Genomic DNA, 24,634 nt, shown 5'->3' with positions numbered 1-24,634 from the left:
TAATCTTGTTTTAAATGATAACTCATCAACAACTCATGGTCCATAATTAAGAAATCCACAGCTGTAAAACATTCTCTGTTGCTTTTTTTTTTTTTTAATTCTTCATTCCTCACACTTTCTGCATAGGAAAATGGCACAACCAGTCAAATGATCTAAAAAGTCACACCAGATGTCCTGATCTGCCACAATGATAAAAGTGATCAGGATATTAAAAATTAACACCCTGTTTTTTCATTAAATCCTAAATGAAGGGAAATTTTTCACTGTCTACCAAGCTGCTAATCCTCCCATTTCCAGGCGCACTGATTTAATAGAGGAAACGACCTGTTTTTGTTCCTGTGCTAATTGTGAAATAATTAAGCTGTTTTACATCAGTGAGTGTAATGCAATAGAGCAGCATCCTTCAGGAGTAGATCATTAAGATTAGGACTTGGCCTGTAAATGCCCCCTAATGTACCACAGGGTAGTTTAAAAAAAAAGAGAGAGAGAGACACATCAAAAGACCTTTAAAAACTTTACTAATTCTGATTATATTGCTATTTCTGTTAAAGTCGCTTAAATTCACATCATTTCAGATAAACAACAACAGCTAATTACACATGAGATCAGTTTGTGATCTCACCAAATGGACTCGCCAAAGTTCTGATATGCAACTACACTGCAATCATGCTATAACGAACTCTTTTACTACGAACTTTCATATATAACTAAGTTTGTGTCTGAGTGACAATGAGTTGGAGTCTTCAAAAAAAAAATCACTGTCCAAGCACATCGGCATTCAGAGAGTGCAGCACCATTAGGATAAATTGCAGTACCATGCACCTGTTCCAGATTAGAGCGCAATCACAGCGTGCACTTACCGGTATGAGGACTCTCTGAACTAAGACCTGCCAAAGTATATGTGCTGTACCCAGTGTCTAACATTACCAAGCCTTGTGTCTGTGTATTGCCTTTCTGGTTTTGACTGTTTGTGTGTTTGGACTCTGTTTTACGTTTTTGCGCCCCCCCCCCCCCCATTCTGTTTGTGCCTTGCATGACCATTGCCTGTTTCATGACCCTGCCTTTGTCTTGTGTTTTTGAACTGTTTGCCTGCCTATTTGTAAATAAACACTCTTCCTGAAATTACATCCATCATTCTCCTGCTTACATGACACACTGAGCCATGCATTCCTCTTCCCACCAAAGACAAACAATAAGTAATCAAGTCCACAGTCAAGTTAACAATATGTATTAACGCCATAAAACAAAGGATTAACGAGCCTCGCTTAGGTGTCTATCACTAATAGTTATCAAGAATGGTGATCAAATGATTGATAAAAGGGTGAAGTGACTGCTGATACCACTAAACTTAACACCTAGTTAAAGCATACTGGCAATGTTTGTATACCCAGCGACACAACATAAATGACCTCATCGGTGAATTGCAACACATGAATGAACTGAATGGTGCAGATTTGGAAAACAGAGTGAATCAGTGGATGGACATTGGCAATGATGCACCAGTAACCTCCGTCATTTCCATAACAGATGAAGAAATCATCACCTCCATTTGTGATCCTTTAACTCAGTCAATGAACTGCGATGGTAACTCAGAAGGAGAAATTTGTGATAAGGAGAATCTCATCTCATCTCATTATCTCTAGCCACTTTATCCTGTTCTACAGGGTCGCAGGCAAGCTGGAGCCTATCCCAGCTGACTACGGGCGAAAGGCGGGGTACACCCTGGACAAGTCACCAGGTCATCACAGGGCTGACACACAGATACAGACAACCATTCACACTCACCTTAGAGTCACCAGTTAACCTAACCTGCATGTCTTTGGACTGTGGGGAAACTGGAGGAAACCTACGCGGACACGGGGAGAACATGCAAACTCCACACAGAAAGGCCCTTGCCGGTCACGGGGCTCGAACCCGGACCTTCTTGCTGTGAGGCGACAGCGCTAACCACTACACCACCATGCCACCCCAATAAGGAGAATGTGCCTAAAATTTCACATATATTGTGAGTGGGGCGGCACGGTGGTGTAGTGGTTAGCGCTGTCGCCTCACAGCAAGAAGGTCCTGGGTTCGAGCCCCGGGGCCGGCGAGGGCCTTTCTGTGTGGAGTTTGCATGTTCTCCCCGTGTCCGCGTGGGTTTCCTCCGGGTGCTCCGGTTTCCCCCACAGTCCAAAGACATGCAGGTTAGGTTAACTGGTGACTCTAAATTGAGCGTAGGTGTGAATGTGAGTGTGAATGGTTGTCTGTGTCTATGTGTCAGCCCTGTGATGACCTGGTGACTTGTCCAGGGTGTACCCCGCCTTTCGCCCGTAGTCAGCTGGGATAGGCTCCAGCTTGCCTGCGACCCTGTAGAAGGATAAAGCGGCTAGAGATAATGAGATGAGATAATGAGATATTGTGAGTGTTTGGTGTGACTAGTAGGTCCATTTCAGTCTTATGAACTTTTCGGTATAATGAACTATTTGAATGTCCCCCAAGGAGTTCATTATAGTGGGGTTGCAGTGTATTACGACTACTAATAGTTACACAGGACCTGCACGCCGAGCTTGTCAGTGTGCTCATGCATCTAGTTCAAAGCACATTTCTATTGGCAATATTAGACTTTCAATTATGTTCTTTTTCTGGGGAAGAATGATTGTACAGCTTACATATTTAATAGAAAAAAATGGGTGTGCAAGTTTCAATTTACTTTGGGCTTTATTAAATCATCACAGGGCCAAAATTATATGTACAGGGTCAAAAATATACATACACCCACTTAGATTATTAATTCAGTGGTGCTGAAAGTTCCAAAATATCTTTCAACTTGCCGCAGCAAAGACCTCTTAACTTGTTAGTGATCATGATTAACTACAGCTGGTAGCATCTCAGTACCAACATGAAAAGGGTTTGTTTGACAGCACTCATTGGATTGACCAACATACAGTACAATGGGAAAGTCCAAGGAGCTCAGTGCAGATCTGAGAAAGGTGGTCATACTCAGGAATGTCTCTTGGAGCGGTTTCTAAACAAATGCAGTTTCAAGATAATCAGTTCAAACAATTGTGTATAAGTACAAGTTAATGAGAGGTGTAGCCACTTTGCTAGAAAAACTGTCACCCAGCCAAGGAACCACCAAGGCAGAGGCCTGCCATGAACAGCAGTGTCACTGTCTACATTCAAGTTAGATTTACATCACCATGGACTAATGGCCCTTTTCCACTACCCTTTTTCAGCTCACTTCAGCTCGCTTCAGCTCACTTCAGCCCGACACGGCTCGCGTTTCGACTACCAAAAACCAGCACGACTCAGCTCGTTTCAGCCCTGCTTAGCCCCTAAAACTCGCACCGTTTTGGAGTGGGGCTGAAGCGAGCCAAACCGTGCCAACTGAGGTTGGGGGCGTGAGCAGACACTCCCCTGTGCACTGATTGGTGAGGAGGCGTGTCCTCACATGCCCACACACGCCCCGCGAGCGCGCTGGGATCTGTAAACACCGCAAACCCGGAAGGAGAATAATTATGAATTACGAGAATTTCTGAAGCCTTATGCGCCTCGCCTCATCTATACGCTCTTGCCAGTATCTGTCCGCGTTGTCGGTGACAACAAGCCACAGCACCAAGACCAGCAACACTAACGACTCCATGTCCTCCATGTTTATTGTTTACTATCCGGGTCGTGAGACTACCGCTTAAAAGCTCACTGAATCAGTGACATACAGAGCATCGTGGACGAGTTCGCGGAGCGCAAGGCTCGTCGTATGCCCTTCAAATAATGCGCGCAGTAGGCTATTGATGTTTTATTATGAGCCATGTACAGTATGTCGCCTAATGTTTTTTTGTTTCTGAGTTACATGTTCGTTTGAAGGACTTAATGTACAAAATAACATAGTTGCACCCCGGAGTGTTGAAATTGGTAAACACAGTGCATTCAGTGAGGTTTGCACCGCCCTCCTTTTATTTCTGACTCTTCCTGTCACCGTTGCAACCTCTGAGCGCTCATTCGTATGCCCTTCAAATAATGTGCGCAGTATAGGCTATTGATGTTTTATTATGAGCCATGTACAGTATCCTAATGTTTTTTGTTTCTGAGTTACATGTTCGTTTGAAGGACTTGATGTACTAAATAACATAGTTGCACCCGGTAGTGTTGAAATTGGTAAACACCGCAGTTGCGGACATTTTGTAGCCTAAAATGATGTTATGATAAGCTTTAATAAAGGGCCCGGTCATTTGCCCCGCCCCCGGCCCGGCTCTGACTTGTTCCGCCACTGTCACTGATGTCACTGTTTGCGCTGCTTAACGACATCACGTGACGTCCACCCACTTTCGCTAACTCCACCCAATGTGTCCACCCACTTCCAGCCAGCACGGTTCAGCGCGGTTGTAGTCGAAATGCAACTCCAACAGCCCCGCTCAGCTCGACTCAGCTCGACTCGGCACGGCACGGCTCAGCCGCGTTTGTAGTGGAAAAGCGGCATAAGAGATTGCCATCCAAGGAAGAAACTCCTGCTTCAAAATCAACACCTTCAAGCTTGATTAAAATTTGCAGCTGACCACAAGGAAGGTTTGGCCACAGTGACAATGTAGCAACTATTAAGCAAGGTAGTGGTAGCATCATCATGCTTTGGGCTTGTTTTCTTGCCAGTGGAACTGGTGCTCAAAATGGATGGAAAAATGAAAAAAAAAGATGACTACCACTGAATCCTTCAGCATAACCTGAAGCCATGGCCTAATGGTGAGAAAAGCAGCTTTGGGACTAAAAGGTTGCTGGTTTAATTCCCTGGACCAGCAGGAATGGTTGAAGTGCCCTTGAGTAAGGCATCTAACCCCCAACTGCTCACCAGGCTGCTCTGGGTATGTTGTATGTTGCTCTGGATAAGAGTATCTGCTAAATGCCTGTAATGTAATAACATAAAGCCATCAGTTAGATGGTTGAAACTTGGACACACTTGAGGTTCCAAAAGGACAGTGATCCAAACACATTAAAGCTGGTTGTGAAATGGATAAAGCAGGCTAACGTTAAGCTTTTGGAATAACCTTTTGAAAATGTGTGGACTGTGCTTAAAAGTCAGTCTGTGCCAGGAAAACAACAGGAAGAGTGGTCAATTGTCCAACCAGAATTCTTCCAGAAGCTTCCTGATGGTGAGCAAAAGTGTCTGGTCAAGGTGAAACTTGCTAAGAGACATTTAACTAAATATTAGGTCTGCTGTAAGTATATTTTGACCCTGTATGTATACATTAAGGGGCAAAGTGGCCAAGTGGTTAGCGCGCTAGCCCACTAAGCGAACGGTCCCCGGTTTGAGCCTCGCTTCGTACGGTGATCTGGGGCTCGCCTCCTGTCCACCCAGCAGTGAATGGGGACCTGGTGGAAACACTGGGGAAGTTAAAGGCGGCGAGGAAAGGAACTGGCCACCCTACCTCACCATGCCGACGGCCTAGACAGAGTGTGATCTCTAACAGGCACTCCCCAACGTACGTACGAAAAACGTATATGGGACTCTTTGACTTTGATGTATACATTTTCGAAAACCCAAAATAAATTAAAACCTGTGCACTGAATTTTTGTTGTTTTTTTTTCTATTAAAGATATATGCTGTACAATCATTCATCCAGGGCGGCACGGTGGTGTAGTGGTTAGCGCTGTCGCCTCACAGCAAGAAGGTCCTGGGTTCAAGCCCCAGGGCCGGCGAGGGCCTTTCTGTGCGGAGTTTGCATGTTCTCCCGTGTCCGCGTGGGTTTCCTCCGGGTGCTCCGGTTTCCCCCACAGTCCAAAGACATGCAGGTTAGGTTAACTGGTGACTCTAAATTGAGCGTAGGTGTGAATGTGAGTGTGAATGGTTGTCTGTGTCTATGTGTCAGCCCTGTGATGACCTGGCGACTTGTCCAGGGTGTACCCCGCCTTTCGCCCGTAGTCAGCTGGGATAGGCTCCAGCTCGCCTGCGACCCTGTAGAAGGATAAAGCGGCTAGAGATAATGAGATGAGATGAGAATCATTCATCCACAGAAATCACTGAAAACTCAATATTGCAATAACGTTCATGTCCATGATGTGTGTATGTAAACATGTAAACTTCTCTCATATATACAGTAACAGTCAAAAGTTTTGAGACACCTTCTAATTCAGTGTTTTTTCATTATTTTTATTAATTAAAAGTCACTTCATGTCTTAAAGTAATGATGATGTCATTTCTTTTTACTTAGTTGTTCAGTTCTTGATATAATATGGATCACTACAGTTGTGGAATTGGGTTATTTACTGTCAATTTTTAAAATTTACTGTTTGATCTCAAACACATTAAGAAGAAAAGAAACTCGTCCACTATTTAACTTTTGACGAGACACAACTGTTAATTTTGAATTTGAATTTATTTATTTATTTTCGAACATGTATAAAAATGTATGTAACTATTTGTACATACAAAAGAAAGAAAATGAAAAAAGTGACAAAAAAAAGAATAAATAAAATAACATAAAGAGCTAATACATTACAATACACCGCACATTGTTCGAAAAAGGAGTGGGAAGAAGTACAATACTTTTTTTAATTTCCCACCCCTTTTTAACTACCCCGAAATCCAAACTACATTAATACACCTATAAAAATATATACCATATATACACTTCGTGATTATCCATATAAATTTATAATTACAAAAATAAATATATACTACATACCATATCCATATACATATATACATATATACAATTGAAAAGCATTCCAGGTGACTACCTCATGAAGCTGGTTAAGATAATGCCAATAGTGTGTAAAGTGTCATCCAGGTAAACACTGGATACTGTGAAGAATCTAAAATATGAAACATGATTTGTATTTTTTTAAACACTTTTTTTTGTTTATCACATAATTCCATATATGCTCCAGATGTTACGTCATAGCTTTGATGTCTTCAGTATTGTTCTACGATGTAGGAAATACAAAATACAGAAAAAAAAAACTGTGAATGAGTAGAGTGTATGAGGGGTGTACAGACTTTTGACTGGGAGTGTATATCTACTTAATACCGTATAAACCCAACAAACAATGGCACAAAGAGCACTGTGAAACTGTGATGCATGCGTGGGAATGGAAGTGAGGGGATGGGGGGTGGGAGTGTAAACGGGAAGTAGCGCTCAGTGTAATTCCATTAGCCTTTACACACCATCACCACTGGAAAACATCATCACATCTATTCTTCAGGCTGTTGTCACTGCATTAGCAGTTGTTTATAGTGCTTGATGTGTGTGTGTGTGTGTGTGTGTGTGTGTGTGTGTGTGTGTGTGTGTGTGTGTGTGTGTGTGTGCGCACAAATCAGGAGAGAAGCTGGCGGGAAAGAAAAAGCCAAGCAGCAGGTGCATGATGATGATGATGATGATCTTGATGATGATGACGATGATGATATCACCGCCCATTTCCTTATCAGTCTGTGTCCCTCTCTTGCTGTTTTGGTGTGTCTGAGGCTGCTTTGCTGGTGCATCACGAAAGAAACAGGGAGTGTATGTGTGCATTAGAGAGAGAGAGAGAGAGAGAGAGAGAGAAGGGGGAGTTGCCTCCCAAGCTAAGCCCATCTGCTCACTGTCTGAATCTGGTTGACACAGAAACCATAGCTATGACGCTTCTAGCAGCGCCAGGCTCTTTGTGTGTGTGTGTGTATGTGTGTGTGTGTGTGTGTGTGTGTGTTCACTTGTACGTGTGTGTGTTTATTGGGAATATAAATGTGTCATCATTAGATCAGATATGCTAGTATCATGAGGAGAGCACACCTCCGTCATAACAGTGAGAGAACGAGTGAGTGAGGAAACAGAGAGAGAAGAGGAGTTAAAGGGAACTGGGAAGATATAGAGAGTGCGATGGATCCTTAGTAAGCTGCAGTTCCGGTTAGAAAGAGAGAGGGCGGGAGTCTGTGTGAAAAGGACCTTCGTGCAACTGTGTCTGTGTGTGTGTATATGTAGCTCGTGTGTCACTGTGAGAGGTGTGCTGTGCTGACAGTGCTGCGACGCTACACTCTCTCTCTCACCACACACACACACGCACTATTTGCCTGATGCTCTGTGGAGCCGGCAGTCTCCAGGATGGACCGTGCGCTCTAAGTCTGAGGACGGCGAGCGCCGATACGCACATGCTCAACCCGCTACCTGCTGATTCCGTTACACCATAGGACAGTACGCACTCTGTCTCTCTCTCACACCCACACATTTTTGCAAGCCATGGATTCACTCTCCACCGACATGGACGGGCTGGAGAACAATTCCATGAAGTACAGCAGAAACGAGCAGACGGAGAAAATGTGGCTCCGGCTCAAGGGAATGTAAGTTGCTGAACGCACTTGACTCTTGATCAGGCGTAAACTGAGTTTATGGATGGATGAAGTTTATGCAGGTGTTGGAGGAGCACGTAGTTTTGAGTGCATGTTTCAAATGCTGACACATACCACAGTTTCTCAGTAATGGAGCTGTCACAGTGTTTTGTAGTCACCAAGTAATAAAACAACAAAGCAAAGTGAAATTCTGTAATGCTGGGACTGTAGCGCGAGCGCCGGATAAATCGTTGCATTCATGACATGTCATGCTTATTTTCCTGCTTTCTTTAAGTTAGTTTTATTGCTTCAATTTTTAGTCTTGTTTTGGACTTTGGCTTGAAAACGTGCTGCAGGAGAGATGCCATTGCCATAATTTCTGCCTGAGTCTTAGTCCCAGAACAGTTTAATTTCTTTGACATTTAATGCTCCTTATGATGACATAACATGATGTGAGCTGTATACGTTAATTCTCTTATAGAGTTTATGTGTAATTTTCTAGCACACGACTCATTTATTCTGTGATGGCAAAACAAATGAATTAAAGGCTGCAGTTAGAAGCAGTTATTATCTTATATTAAGCAGTAACATTTTAGGCATAAAAAATTGGCTCGATCTTCATCATTCCCATGCATAGATGTGCTTTGCTTTATACAGTTGAGTTCATTTCACTGAGGGTTCGGTGGTAGCTTCTTGTGTCTAAGCCTAATACTGCTGCCACGCTCAGAATCTGTAATCCAGAGAAAGATGGAATTTGGCTTCTTAGTTCACTGTTTTTAGTCTCAGAGCAAAAAAAAAAATCAATATTTCATATAAAACATTAACAGCAACAAAGAACAGCCTTCTCTGTTAAGTACTAAATTAATATTCTCCATCAAACGCCAACAGCCTCCATCCAACATCAACAAAAAACCTTCCCTATCAAACACCAACTTACATCAATATTTTCCAACAAACACCAACATACTGTACTCCATCAAACACATATATCAACATTCTACATCGAACATCAACAAACACCAATATCCACCATCAAACACCAACACAAAACAACATTCTCTATTAAAAATCAACTTGCATCGATATTTTCCAACAAACAACATATTCTATCCAACACCAACAACGAACAGCCTTCTCTGTCAAATACTAACTCAATATACTCCAACAAACTTCACCATACTCCATCCAACACCAACAAAGAACAGCCTACTCCATCAAAGGCTAACTTACATCAATATTCTCCAACAAACATCAACAGCCTCCATCCAACACCAACAAAGAACAGCCTGCTCCATCAAAGGCTAATATACATCAATATTCTCCAACAAACATCAACAGCCTCCATCCAACACCAACAAAGAACAGCTTACTCCATCAAAGATTAACTTACATCAATATTCTCCAACAAACCTCACCATACTCCATCCAATACCAACAAAGATCAGCCTACTCCATCAATGACTAAGTTACATCAATATTCTCCAACAAACATCAACAGCCTCTTTCCAACACCAACATCCTTCATCAAACATCAACAAAAAACAACCTTCTCTATCAAACACTAACTTGCATCAATATTCTCTAACAAACATCAACATACTATACTCCATCAAACACAAATACCAAAATTCTTAATTGAACATCAACAAACACCAATGTCCACCATCAAACACCAACACAAAACAACCTTGTCTATTAAAAACTGGCTTACATCAATATTTTCCATCAAACACACATACAGTACTAGCATTCTCCACTGAACATCAACAAACACCAATGCCCACCATCAAACACCAGCAAAAATAAACCTCTCAGTCAAATGCCTACTTACACCAGTATTCTCCAATAAACATCAACCTTCTCCATCAAATGCAATTACTGTACCAACATGCTCCATTAAGCATCAACAAACATTAATGTCCATCAAACACCAATAAAAGACTTCTCAATTAAATGCCAATTCACATTAGTATTTTCCATCAAACATCAACATACATCAAACACAAATACCAACAAGTGTTGCCAGGCAAAACAAACCTCGCCCAGCAGCACTTATTTTATACCTATATGTTGATAATCGTAATATTTCTCAGTCATCAGCTGTCAGGTTATAGTCCTATGAAAATCCATGACCTTGAGTTTGACGTTTCAAAGTCATTCAAGGTCAAAGATTATGGTACCAAATGAAAGGCTATATGGGAGTTCCTATATGCTCATAATAGTAAACATCTATCTATCGGCAACTGTTTTTGAGTTATAATGGAAAATATGTTATTTTCACCAAAAGGTTGACCTTTCCAGTGACCTTGACCTTCACCTTGACCTGATTACCCCCAAAATTGAATCAGGTAATCTACGGACCATTGCCCACCTACCCTGCAAATTTGAAGTCAATTGGTGCAACCGTCTAGACGCTAGACTGCTAACAGACAGACACACAAACAAACAAACCATACTGATTACAATACCTCGCCCTGCTTACTCCATCGCGGGAGAGGTAACAATCTCCTTAATCACCAAGCAACACCAACATCCTCCATCAAACACCAACAGAAAACATCCCTTTCTGTCAAATGCTAACTTACACCTTATATTCTCCAATAAACATCAACGTCCTCCAGCAAACTGAAACACCAACATTCTCCATTAAACATCAACAAGCATCATCAATTAAACACTAACACAGCATCCTACATCAAAAACCAACTCTCCATAAAACACTAAAAAAGCCAACCATCTCTATCAGTGACCAACTGATGCAACATCAATAGTTTCCATTAAACACTAACACCAATATTCTGTATAAAACACCAGACATGAACCTTCTTCACAAAACACCAACATGTTTGACAGCAATCATCACAAAAGCCACCAATTTTCTCTCTGACATTCTCCATTAAACACCAAAAAGGCCTAACATTTCTCCACATAACACCAACAAACACCAACATTCCCTGTTTAACACCAATGTTGTACAACAATAACCAAGAAACACCAACTTTCTCTGTATAACATCAACAAAAGCTAACCTTCTCTAGCAAACATCAACTTCCATTAATGTTTTCCATCAAACATGAGCACTGTTTAAACCGTGTTCAAAACACCAAACACCACAAACATTTTTCTAAAGAACTCAAACACTAACATTCTTCATTAAGCATCAAATGTTCTCCATCAATCACCAACAAATTCCAACACACTTCATAAAACACCAACAAACACTAGCATCTTCCATCAACCAATTTTCTGCATCAGACACCAAAACGACATTAAACAACATCCACCAAGCTTCATTAGTATCCTCTGTCAAATTCTAATTTTCCATTGCATTCTCCATGGAAATATACTAATGTATACCAATGTTCACCCTCAAACACCTCAGTCTCAATTAAATACCAGTGTTCACAGGTAAATACCAAATTCTCCAACAAACACTAGCATTCTTATCCCAGGAACAATGAATGTCATGTGGGATGTCAATCCATCACAGGGCACTGTGCACTCCAATGCACCCATGCCTACAATCATTCACAATTTGGGGCAGCTGAGAAAAAACAACCCACCAATTGGAGGCACGGTGGTGTAGTGGTTAGCGCTGTCACTTCACAGCAAGAAGGTTCTGGGTTTGAGCCCAGTGGCCGACGAGGGCCTTTCTGTGTGGAGTTTGCGTGTTCTCCCCGTGGCCGCGTGGGTTTCCTCCGGGTGCTCCGGTTTCCCCCACAGTCCAAAGACATGCAGGTTAGGCTAATTGGTGGCTCTAAATTGACCGTAGGTGTGAATGTGAGTGTGAATGGTTGTTTGTCTCTATGTGTCAGCCCTGTGATGACCTGGTGACTTGTCCAGGGTGTACCCCGCCTTTCACCCATAGTCAGCTGAGATAGGATCCAGCTTGCCTGTGACCCTGAAAAGGATAAGCGGTTATGGACAATGGATGGATCCACCAACTGGAATGGTTTTGCGAAGATGAAAGAAGCCAGAGAACCCAGATGAAACCCACACATCGAGCTGCTCACATTATCACCAGACGAGACTCCTCTAAAGATGCTATAGAAGTTTTAAACTGGGTTGATTTAGAGACAAACAAAACAATTCACAAGTGTTTGCTCGTATTTAAATGCCTTCATAATTTATTTCCTAAATATTTGAGCAATTATTTCACTCAGAACTCAAGTATTCATAGTTATAACACTCGATGTAAATCTGGCCTGCATTTACCAAAATCTAAGCTTATGCTTGGTAAACGAACTTTTAGATATTCAGGTTCAATACTTTTTAATTCACTGCCAGCAAATATTAAATCAACTATGTCTCTAAATCAGTTTAAAAGACTCATTAGGTCATATTTTTCATTGTCTTATTTATATTATATAATTATTATGATATTTTTGTTTGTTTCATATATCTTTTTTGTAATTTTCATTGCATGTTTTTCCCTTAAGAGCAGTGTTGTAGTCAAGTCACTAAACCCCGAGTCCAGTCTCAAGTCCCCAGTGTTCAAGTCCAAGTCATTAAAGAAAATTTCGAGTCAAGTCCGAGTCGAGTCCACTATTGATCCGAGTCAAGTCCGAGAACAAGACTCCAACGGCACCATTTGACGGTGTCTCTTGCTGCCTTTATGTGAATGCATCTCTGCTACTGTGTTGGACTAACGTTCCTGCTCCACTGCCCCATGTTAGTTAATAGGCTACAGATAAAAAGCTTCTTCATTGCTCAGCAAGCCCCGCCCACTATCAACAGGGCAAATAACATGAGACAGGGTTAACACTAGCTAGTTCATTGCTCAGCAAGCAAGCCCCGCCCACTATCAACAGAACAATGAACATAGCGTGTCACTTCCTTCTCTGGGTGGAGTCTCACCAAGTGACGATTGAAGTTCGAGGTTGTCCCCGTCGTCTCCTCGATAGTTCTTCTACATATGGAACACGTAGCAGTGCATTTTTTCCCACTGCATGAGGTCTGTATAAGCAAAGCGGACAATCCTAGCGGCGTTCTCTCCAGGCATTTTAGCGCCATTAATGTTAGTTTGTTCCTGAACGTGACATATGAACAGGTGACTGTGCATTCTCTTGCACAAAATTAGTATAAAACTTAATGTAGAAATAAATATCTTATGCCAAGTTATTATGGCATGTTCTCATCTCATCTCATTATCTGTAACCGCTTTATCCTGTTCTACAGGGTTGCAGGCAAGCTGGAGCCTATCCCAGCTGACTACGGGTGAAAGGCGGGGTACACCCTGGACAAGTCGCCAAGTCATCACAGGGCTGACACATATGGCCCTTTTCCACTACCCTTTTCAGCTCACTTCAGCTCACTTCAGCCCGACACGGCTCGTGTTTCGACTATCTAAGAACAGCACGACTCAGCTCGCTTCAGCCCTGCTCAGCCCCCAAAACTCGCACGGTTTTGGAGTGGGGCTGAAGCGAGCCAAACCGAGCCGAGTGAGGCTAGGGGCGTGAGGAGACACTCCCCTGTGCACTGATTGGTGAGGAGGAGTGTCCTCACACGCCCACACACGCCCCGCGAGCACGCTGGGATCTGTAAACACCGTAAACCCGGAAGAAGGAGAATTATGAGAATTATGAAGCCTTATGGGCGGCACGGTGGTGTAGTGGTTAGCGCTGTCACCTCACAGCAAGAAGGTCCTGGGTTCGAGCCCCGGGGCTGGCGAGGGCCCTTCTGTGTGGAGTTTGCATGTTCTCCCCGTGTCCGCGTGGGTTTCCTCCGGGTGCTCCGGTTTCCCCCGGGTGCTCCGGTTTCCCCCACAGTCCAAAGACATGCAGGTTAGGTTAACTGGTGACTCTAAATTGAGCGTAGGTGTGAATGTGAGTGTGACTGGTTGTCTGTGTCTATGTGTCAGCCCTGTGATGACCTGGCGACTTGTCCAGGGTGTACCCCGCCTTTCGCCCGTAGTCAGCTGGGATAGGCTCCAGCTTGCCTGCGACCCTGTAGAAGGATAAAGCGGCTAGAGATAATGAATGAATGAATGAATGAATGAAGCCTTATGCGCCTCGCCTCATCTATACGCTCTTGCCAGTATCTGTTGGCGTTATTGGCGACAACAAGCCACAGCACCAAGACCAGCAACACTAACGACTCCATGTCCTCCATGTTTATTGTTTACTATCCGGGTTGTGAGACTACCGCTTAAAAGCTCACTGATGTCACTGTTTGCGCCGCCTAATGACATCACCTGACGTCCACCCACTTTCACTAACTCCACCCAATGTGTCCACCCACTTCCAGCCAGCGCGGTTGTAGTCGAAATGCAACTCCAACAGCCCCGCTCAGCTCGACTCAGCCCAACTCAGCACGGCACGGCTCAGCCCAACTCAGCCGCGTTGGTAGTGGAAAAGCGGCAATAGACACAGACAACCATTCACACTCACATTCACACCTACGCTCAATTTAGAGTCACCAGTTAACCTAACCTGCATGTCTTTGGACTGTGGGGGAAACCGGAGCACCCAGAGGAAACCCACGCCGACACGGGGAGAACATGCAAACTCCGCACAGAAAGGCCCTCGTCGACCACGGGGCTTGAACCCGGACCTTCTTGCTGTGAGGCGACAGCGCTCTATTATGGAATGTTACAAAAAATAAAGAAAAAAAATCCAAGTCCTTGTCCCCAATTTACAAGTCCGAATGAAGTTAATGCACGAGTCCAAGTCTGAATCCAAGTCATCAGTGTTCAAGTCCAAGTGAAAGTCACGAGTCCTTAACATTAGGGCACGAGTCCTGGACTCAAGTACTACAAGCCTGCTTAAGACCATTAATGATAGTTTTAATTACATTTTTTAAGATTAATTATATTAATGAGATTATTAAAGATTATTGTAACATATTCTTGAAATTGTAAATTTCAAGTACAGTTTTGCAGGGCCCCTATGGATACCAGCTGTGCTGAATGGGCCACCCTGTTGAAATAAAGTCTATCTATCTATCTATCTATCTATCTATCTATCTATCTATCTATCTATCTATCTATCTATCTATCTATCTATCTATCACAGATGAGAGCAGAACATGTGAAACTCCACATAGATAGGAACCAAGAGCCCTGACTTAATAACGTCCATTAAAAAAGTAAAAATCCAGGTGTGAGGAAGAACAACATTCTAGAAACATCTAAACAACCAAACACCTACAGTTTAAACTAAAGGTTCTCAATCAGTTCCTGAAGTCCATGTTTTTATTCAATTGCAGTTTCTAACACATCTGACCAGGTAATCAGGATTCTGCAGGGTTTTTCACCTGCTCAGCTGTATAGCTGCTGGAACAGACTAAAATATTTTGGAGGGAGAGCAGAATCCAATGAAGGAAAACAAAAACTTGTCTTTATTGTACTGATGTTTTTCATTTTTCTCATCTCATGTCATTATCTGTAGCCGCTTTATCCTGTTCTACAGGGTCGCAGGCAAGCTGGAGCCTATCCCAGCTGACTACGGGCGAAAGGCGGGGTACACCCTGGACAAGTCGCCAGGTCATCACAGGGCTGACACATAGACACAGACAACCATTCACACTCACATTCACACCTACGCTCAATTTAGAGTCACCAGTTAACCTAACCTGCATGTCTTTGGACTGTGGGGGAAACCGGAGCACCCGGAGGAAACCCACGCGGACACGGGGAGAACATGCAAACTCCGCACAGAAAGGCCCTCGCCGGCCACGGGGCTCGAACCCGGACCTTCTTGCTGTGAGGCAACAGTGCTAACCACTACACCACCGTGCCACCCTTTATACAGTTTAATTTTTTTAAATAATTAAATTCATATTGTCGTTGGAGAACCAACAAGTGTATTTATAGTTATACAGTGATCTTAAAAACAACAACAACAACAAAAAAACATTTAAGTCATATTGATTAAAACAGAGCAGCTTGGTGCATGGCATGTCGTGTGAAACTGTGAACTTCTGAGATTCACACGTGATGAGGCATCTTACACACGTCGGTTGGCTCTGAACTCTGGCCCTCTGTACAGAGAAAGAACTGACAACACACACACTCTTATGTAATGGACTGAGGACTCCTAACATGATGCTTAACACACACTCTTAGCAAAGGGAACTGGGACATGAGCACACAAATGAGCTATACTACTCCTGGCTTTTCTATCTCGTGCATTGAGCCAACTTTAGTTCTCAATTCCTGCTTCCATTCACGTCTAATCCAATCGTTTTTATTTTTGTTTTGCAGGCAGAAGTACAAAACGACCTCTCAGAGGTAAGACTGATGTCATCCTCTTCCTTTGGGATTTGCGCTACAGTAACTTGTTTGGCAAATGAATAACAAAATGCCTCAGTGGATATTTCATACAAGATAACAGCTTGTCATATGGAGAGAAATCCTGATACTGATGACTGTTTATTTTACACACTTTGCAAGTCTTTTATATTTGGCACTATTATAGGCATGAGCTTTGCTAATCATTTAATGTTATTACAATATTGTCTTTATAATAGTTCATATTTACTTGTATCTGCTCTCATTATGAAGCAGTTGAAAAAAAAACATTAACAGATATGACATTTGGGAGACTCTACAGTACTATGGATGTCTGTTTATCCCCATTCGAATACTAGATTCGACAAAAACAAATGCAGAAATGTAAACAATCACATTTGGGTGTTTTATAATAACACTGATTCATGCAACACTTTGAAAAAAAAAACAAGAAACCATATTTACCAACAACAACCAGAACGTCAAGGATGTAGTAGCTCATCTGGCCTGCTATCAAAACCACCATGACGACCAAAACATCAAACAGAACTGAATCCACACTGCAAAAAATTCATCTCATCTCATTATCTCTAGCCGCTTTATCCTGTTCTACAGGGTCGCAGGCAAGCTGGAGCCTATCCCAGCTGACTACGGGCGAAAGGCGGGGTACACCCTGGACAAGTCGCCAGGTCATCACAGGGCTGACACATAGACACAGACAACCATTCACACTCACATTCACACCTACGCTCAATTTAGAGTCACCAGTTAACCTAACCTGCATGTCTTTGGACTGTGGGGGAAACCGGAGCACCCGGAGGAAACCCACGCGGACACGGGGAGAACATGCAAACTCCGCACAGACCGGCCATGGGGCTCGAACCTGGACCTTCTTGCTGTGAGGCGACAGCGCTAACCACTACACCACTGTGTCACCCACTGCAAAAAATTGAAACCTGAATTTGAGGAGAAAATTACTTCATACAAGTGAAATGATCTTGCTGCATGGACAGATATTTTTACTTGATAAGACATCTTAGAATAAGTTGGTTGCAATCGAGAACTAGGTTTAATAATCTCAGAATTGGTGTATTGTATTCTTCTAATAGGAAATGCTAGATCATTTCACCTATTTTCAAGATATTTTCACTTGCTAAGACATCATTTTTTTGCAGTGCACGACAAACTGCTTACAGCAGGAAAATCAACAAAGGACTAATTTTTGTTCCCCGAGGGCAGATCGACCTAAAACACCAATCAGAACTGAATTTGCATGATAAATGACAGAAGAGATACAATTCTAGTCAGAAGAAAAAGTTGACCTAATGACTAATGTGTAAGCAAAAAATTGACAATACAATGAGCAGGTTTTGTGCAGAAGGTTGCATTCTTTCATATAAAACACTCAGAACTGAAATTCATTGAGAACTGAGGGAGGAGACACGATTTAACTGAAAATAAACAAAGTTGTAAACAAATTGTTTACAACAAGAAAATCAATGAACAAATGACCAAGTTTTGTTCTCCAAGGGAAGCTCTACCCAAAACATTGATCAGAACTGAAATCGGGTGAGAACTGCAAGAAGAGATACAATTCTAACAAGCGTTGCCAGGCAAAACAAACCTCGCCCGGCAGCACTTATTTTATACCTATATGTTGATAATGGTAATATTTCTTAATCATCAGCTGTCAGGTTATAGTCCTATGAAAATCCATGACCTTGAGTTTGACCTTTCAAAGTCATTCAAGGTCAAAGGTCATGGTGGCAACTGCAAGCCCATATGGGACTTCCTAGAAGTTGATAATAGTAAATCTCTGGCTATCATGAACAGTTTTCAAGTTACAACCCTTGAAAATTCATGACCTTGAGTTTGACCTTTCAAGGTCACTCAAGGTCAAATATCATGGTACCAAATGAAAGCCCATATGGGAGTTCCTATATGCTCATAATAGTAAACATCTGTCTATTTGCAACCGTTTTTGAGTTAAAATGGAAAATGTTATTTTGACCGAAAGGATGACCTTTCTGGTGACCTTGACCTGATTGCCCCCAAAATTTAATCAGGTAATCTATGGACCATTACCCATCTACCCTGAAAATTTGAAGTCAATTGGTGCAACCATCTAGACGCTAGATTGTTAACAGACAGACACACAAGCAAACAAACTGCACTGATTATAATACCTCGCCTCATTTACTCCGTCGCGGGCGAGGTAATGAGGAGTCCCAAAACTCGTTAAGTTTACCTAATTCACAGTGTGTTAACAAATATTTGACAATACAATGACCAAGTGGTGGCACTGTGGTGTAGTGGTTAGCGCTGTCTCCTCACAGCAAGAAGGTCCGGGTTCGAGCCCCGTGGCCGGCGAGGGCCTTTCTGTGCGGAGTTTGCATGTTCTCCCCGTGTCTGCGTGGGTTTCCTCCGGGTGCTCCAGTTTCCCCCACAGTCCAAAGACATGCAGGTTAGGTTAACTGGTGACTCTAAATTGAGTGTGAATGGTTGTCTATGTGTCAGCCCTCTGATGACCTGGCGACTTGTCCAGGGTGTACCCCACCTCTCGCCTGTAGTCAGCTGGGATAGGCTCCAGCTTGCCTGCGACCCTGTCGAGCAGGATAAAGCAGCTAGAGATAATGAGATGACATGACCAAGTTTTGTTCCTCAAGGGAACATCTACCCAAAACATCGATCAGAACTGAAATCGGATGAAAAATGAGAGAAGAGATACAATTCTAGTGAGAGACCTGGAAAATTCGTTAATTTGGTAATTAATTAGTAACTCGTTAGCAAAAAATTTGACAAAACAACAACCGAGTTTTGTGCAGAGTGATGAGTTCTTTCAAACAAAACAATAGGAATGGAAATCCGTGGAGAACTGATGGAGAAGATACAATTTAACTGAATTGTGGACGATGGACGGACAACAGACGCCACGCCATGGCCTTATGGTCAGATGAGCTAATCGGTGCCATGTTGGGGAAATTGACCAATAATGCCACGTCATTGTGCCTGTAATTCTGAGTACAGGAAGGACTCAACCTCCAAGAACTATTAAGGTTATCCACTTCCACTTTCATCCTCCAGTTCTCCTTAAACATAAAGGAACAATCCACCCTGAACTTATGCTTATGAATTTTTATAATCTTATGATCTTCATTGGCATCCAAGATTTATTTAATCTTATAGTAGTAAGATTCCAAGTTGCTATTTTTAGTTTTACATTGACATGTTGGTTGAGTTACACTTTGGTTAACAGTTTCCTACATCACCCACAACCTTCATTATGACTACAACTCCTTACTGTTGGTGTTAGTGGGATTTATCTCTTGCTTCATCTCTACCTCAAAAGAGCGATGCAGCGGCGCTTTATTCTTTTTAGTCTGTCCAGCTCTCCCCCTTCCTCAAATGCATCAGCTTCCAAAGCTTCAACTTTAATGCTAATACCACCTAATACCACTATCAACGACTTTCACTTGTTATCTTGTAGCTCGCTAACTAATCAAGCTGAGTTTTCGTAACTCAGTCATATAGCTGCATTGCTATACAGATCTAGATCTTTGAATCCAACATTTGCACCAACGTCTCAACTGCTTCTACATTGGATTACTATGACATTGAATGTCACTGGAAAATGGTGAGTCAGAAAAGAAACTCTTGCCTATTTATGGTGCGGAGCTGACAGCGTAACCTGACTGTTATCCATGAGGTTTAAGAAGTCGTTTCTCGTACTAATGACTATCGTGAATGCACTAGCAATAACAATGTCTCGTATAAAACTGCTAACTTCTCATAGGAATAACAAAAATATATCACCAATCAACCGATTAGCACATGAATCATTCAACGCACAACAAATATTTCAATTAAACAAAGTTAAGGCTACGGTCACACTACAGCTCACGATACTTTGCGATGGGTTAGTGATGAAAATGAGGCCTTTTGGTGGCGATGCTTCCCCAAGCTTCGGGAAGTATTCCCAAACCCATCTGCAAGTATTTGCCACTTAGTTTACTGATGAAAACATCGCCACCAATTTTCAGTGTATTCATTGACGTTTTCATGATGTTTTTGGCCACTCATGAGGTGGAGACACACCAAAAAACAGCTTGCAAAACTCTGAGATCATTCATCGTGCATCGCACGTTTGGTGGTGATGCGACCAATTTTTCATCGCCAAGTATTCACAAATTAAGCCCATCATGAGCTGTAAAGTGACCAGGGTCTAAAGTACTTCAAGCTGAAGTGTTCCTTTAACAGTAATATTGCTTTCCTCAGACCTCATTATCTTGATTGATGCTGATGTTTCTGTCAATAGTGTTTGACTGACAGCGCTCCACATAAACTCATAATCATTTCTGAAATCTCCTGAGGTGAAATGTTTGAAACTTGTACAGTGGTGCTTGAAAGTTTGTGAACCCTTTAGAATTTTCTATATTTCTGCATAAATATGACCTAAAACATCATCAGATTTTCACACAAGTTCTAAAAGTAGATAAAAAGAACCCAGTTAAACAAATGAGACAAAAATATTATACTTGGTCATTTATTTATTGAGGAAAATGATCCAATATTACATATCTGTGAGTGGCAAAAGTATGTGAACCTCTAGGATTAGCAGTTAATTTGAAGGTGAAATTAGAGTCAGGTGTTTTCAATCAATGGGATGACAATCAGGTGTGAGTGGGCGCCCTGTTTTATTTAAAGAACAGGGATCTATCAAAGCCTGATCTTCACAGCACATGTTTGTGGAAGTGTATCATGGCACAAACAAAGGAGATTTCTGAGGACCTCAGAAAAAGCGTTGTTGATGCTCATCAGGCTGGAAAAGGTTACAAAACCATCTCTAAAGAGTTTGGACTCCACCAATCCACAGTCAGATAGATTGCGTACAAATGGAGGAAATTCAAGACCATTGTTACCCTCCCCAGGAGTGGTCGAATAACAAAGATCACTCCAAGAGCAAGGCGTGTAATAGTTGGTGAGGTCACAAAGGACCCCAGGGTAACTTCTGAGCAACTGAAGGCCTCTCTCACATTGGCTAATGTTAATGTTCATGAGTCCACCATCAGGAAAACACTGAACAACAATGGTGTGCATGGCAGGGTTGCAAGGAGAAAGACACTGTTCTCCAAAAAGAACATTGCTGCTTGTCTGCAGTTTGCTAAAGAGCATGTGGACAAGCCAGAAGGCTATCGGAAGAATGTTTTGTGGACAGATGAGACCAAAATATAACTTTTTGGTTTAAATGAGAAGCATTATGTTTGGGGAAAGGAAAACACTGCATTCCAGCATAAGAACCTTATCCCATCTGTGAAACATGGTGGTGGTAGTATCATGGTTTGGGCATGTTTTGCTGCATCTGGGCCAGGACGGCTTGCCATCATTGATGAAACAATGAATTCTGAATTATACCAGCAAATTCTAAAGGAAAATGTCAGGACTCAAGAGAAGGTGGGTCATGCAGCAAGACAACAACCCTAAGCACACAAGTCGTTCTACCAGAGAATGGTTAAAGAAGAATAAAGTTAATGTTTTGGAATGGCCAAGTCAAAGTCCTGACCTTAATCCAATGGAAATGTTGTGGAAGGACCTGAAGCGAGCAGTTCATGTGAGGAAACCCACCAACATCCCAGAGTTGAAGCTGTTCTGTACGGAGGAACGGGCTAAAATTCCTCCAAGCCGGTGTGCAGGACTGATCAACAGTTACCGGAAATGTTTAGTTGCAGTTATTGCTGCACAAGGGGGTCACACCAGATACTGAAAGCAAATGTTCACATACTTTTGCCACTCACAGATATGTAATATTGGATCATTTTCCTCAATAAATAAATGACCAAGTATACTATTTTTGTCTCATTTGTTTAACTGGGTTCTCTTTATCTACTTTTAGGACTTGTGTGAAAATCTGATGATGTTTTAGGTCATATTTATGCAGAAATATAGAAAATTCTAAAGGGTTCACAAACTTTCAAGCACCACTGTAGATGTTTCTCAATATATAGAACAGTTTTTTTTTTTTTTTTTGGGGGGGGGGGGGGTGTTGAGATGTAAGTTATTGATAGCAGTTAATTTTGTTCCTTCACAACTCTTTCAGCAGGATATTTACTTCACACTGTCAAACAACATATTGTCATCAGGTTGATTAATTCAAGTAAAAATGCTTGCTTATTTTGAAAAAAAAAAAAATGCAATAAAGGTCCGGATAAGCAACTACCATGACTTGCAAGAAGTTACCTTTTCATGCTTAACTATTAATGATTAGTTTATATGTAGATATAGATAATAGGCATCAGTTTGAAGTGGTTATATTTTACTTCATATATCCCTTTTTCACCAACAGGGAACAGGTTCTGTTCTGGTTTGTGCATCAAATTTAAACCATTCTGAGCATTTTGACCAAAAATAAATTGGTTTGGAACCTAAAAAGCTGGTTCCCAGCTGGAAACAATATATAGCTGGTTTCTCCAGAGTGAACCATGATGACATCAGTGGGTGTGTCATTAGTTTGGAGAGGAAGCAGAGTGCAGCAATGGAGAATGCAATTGAACAAGGAAACATCTTCAGAAAAATTGGAATGAAAATAAATATCTGCATTAACAGAACAAAAGCTTGCAGGTCATCAGTGTGCGCCATCATCTTGTTACTGCTGTTTACTTTAGTTCTACATTATCAGAAAACAAAGTGCATTATTGTACCTTTAGGGGTACAATGGCTTGTCAGTAGGTCAGTACTCTCTAAGGTACTTATTTGTACCATTTATATACTGCTTGGGAATATATATGCACTTTTTGGCCCTAAAAAGGTCAACATAATTACCTTGAGGTCCAGTAATGAGCCCTAGGGGATACATTAGTGTAGACTGTATTTCAGGGGACAGAAATGGACTCTTACTGTACCCCTATTTCTGACATTGTACATTGTGCAACGCTCTCCATTTATGACACATCCTTGACTACAACGGTTCTGCTCAAAACTGGTGGAAACTTGGGCTGGCTCGCTAGCTGGCACCAAGGTTCAAAGAATCCTGAATGGAACCTGTTCAAGAACCTGTTCACTGTTGGTCAAAAAGCTTCACTCTAGCACTTCTGATTAACAGCATGACTCTGAATAGGGTAAGACACAACTTTTGTGAAGTAGAGAATAAACATGTACTACTTCTCTGTCTATTCGTCTTTAAACAGTCTGTTTTTGTCATCAGCATCTTTTTAACAAGGTACGTCATCAATTAATTCATCAAACCACACAGGGTAAATAAAGTAGGCTTTAAAATTGTGTGAAAATCTGTGAAAACTCTTTTCTCAATGAAATATCTTCAGGTAAATAATATACATAAAGGCAAGAGGATCTGCTACAGAAACCATGATGGTTCAAGTTGCTGAACTTATTGAATGACCATATTTTTCCACCATTGTCTGGTTGTGCTAGAGTATTTTTCTAGTCGCTGGTATGACTTTAAACTGCAACCGGTGGGGAGTCTCAGGTCCGGGAGGACTTAAGTATTGGGGAAAGTGGAGTTACCGCTTAATGACCATTGCTCCCAGGTCCACACTGACCTGGAGTGCTAGCACCTGCCTGGGTTCCAGCTATGGGTTAAATAGTACATCACCAATAAGGAGCTGGCAGCAGGGCGCTTTTTGGTGCATTGTGGCAGATGAAACCAACAGGTTCAATGGCACACCACCAGATGGTATGCGAAAGAGCCACTCAAATGGCCAATGGATGGCATCACTCAGCATGTCAGTTGTCACTGCGGGGCAACTTCCATACCCGTCAGGTTTGTGGCACTTTTGTGGACCACTTGGCATCTGGTCTGGCAGTCCAGAGAGACAACATGATGGGGGCACGACATTTTTTGTCGTACCTTACTGTGCAAGGCACTTTGTTAGGAGAGGAGAATAGTATGCAAGAGCTCACAAGGCCAGACATTCCATGGCGGCTCGGCTGAGCCATTTGTGCCGCCGCTGCAGACGGCTCTGTCACTCTGGTGCAGGCCTCACGGCCCATCTTCATTTCTGCACATCCTAATGAAGCAGTCATCATTGCTAGTGATGGACAGCCAACAACAAGAGTATTTTTCCAGTGCTTGGTTTGATCTGTTGAAATACATTGCAAGTTCCATATAAAGACCACAGTCT

General features: G+C 42.1%; 1 protein-coding gene across 3 annotated transcripts in view; it reads left to right on the top strand.

Moving 5' to 3' along the window:
• Nucleotides 1-24,634, top strand: part of pde1a (phosphodiesterase 1A, calmodulin-dependent) — a 352,383-nt gene that overhangs the window by 91,272 nt on the left and 236,477 nt on the right. Inside the window, exons 1-2 of one of the 3 annotated variants that reach the window (XM_060928979.1) lie at nucleotides 7,776-8,281; nucleotides 16,473-16,499. In XM_060928979.1, the coding sequence (XP_060784962.1) occupies nucleotides 8,181-8,281; nucleotides 16,473-16,499 (128 nt within the window). In that variant the 5' untranslated portion in view covers nucleotides 7,776-8,180. Of the gene's footprint in view, nucleotides 1-7,775; nucleotides 8,282-16,472; nucleotides 16,500-24,634 lie in introns of those variants that run through there. The other 2 variants (XM_060928983.1, XM_060928981.1) reach the window with 2 other exon arrangements.

Source organism: Neoarius graeffei, chromosome 9, assembly GCF_027579695.1.
Source record: "Neoarius graeffei isolate fNeoGra1 chromosome 9, fNeoGra1.pri, whole genome shotgun sequence".
NCBI lineage: Eukaryota > Metazoa > Chordata > Actinopteri > Siluriformes > Ariidae > Neoarius > Neoarius graeffei.
Note: the sequence above shows the minus strand (reverse complement) of the source record. Positions and strands in the feature narration are given on the sequence as shown.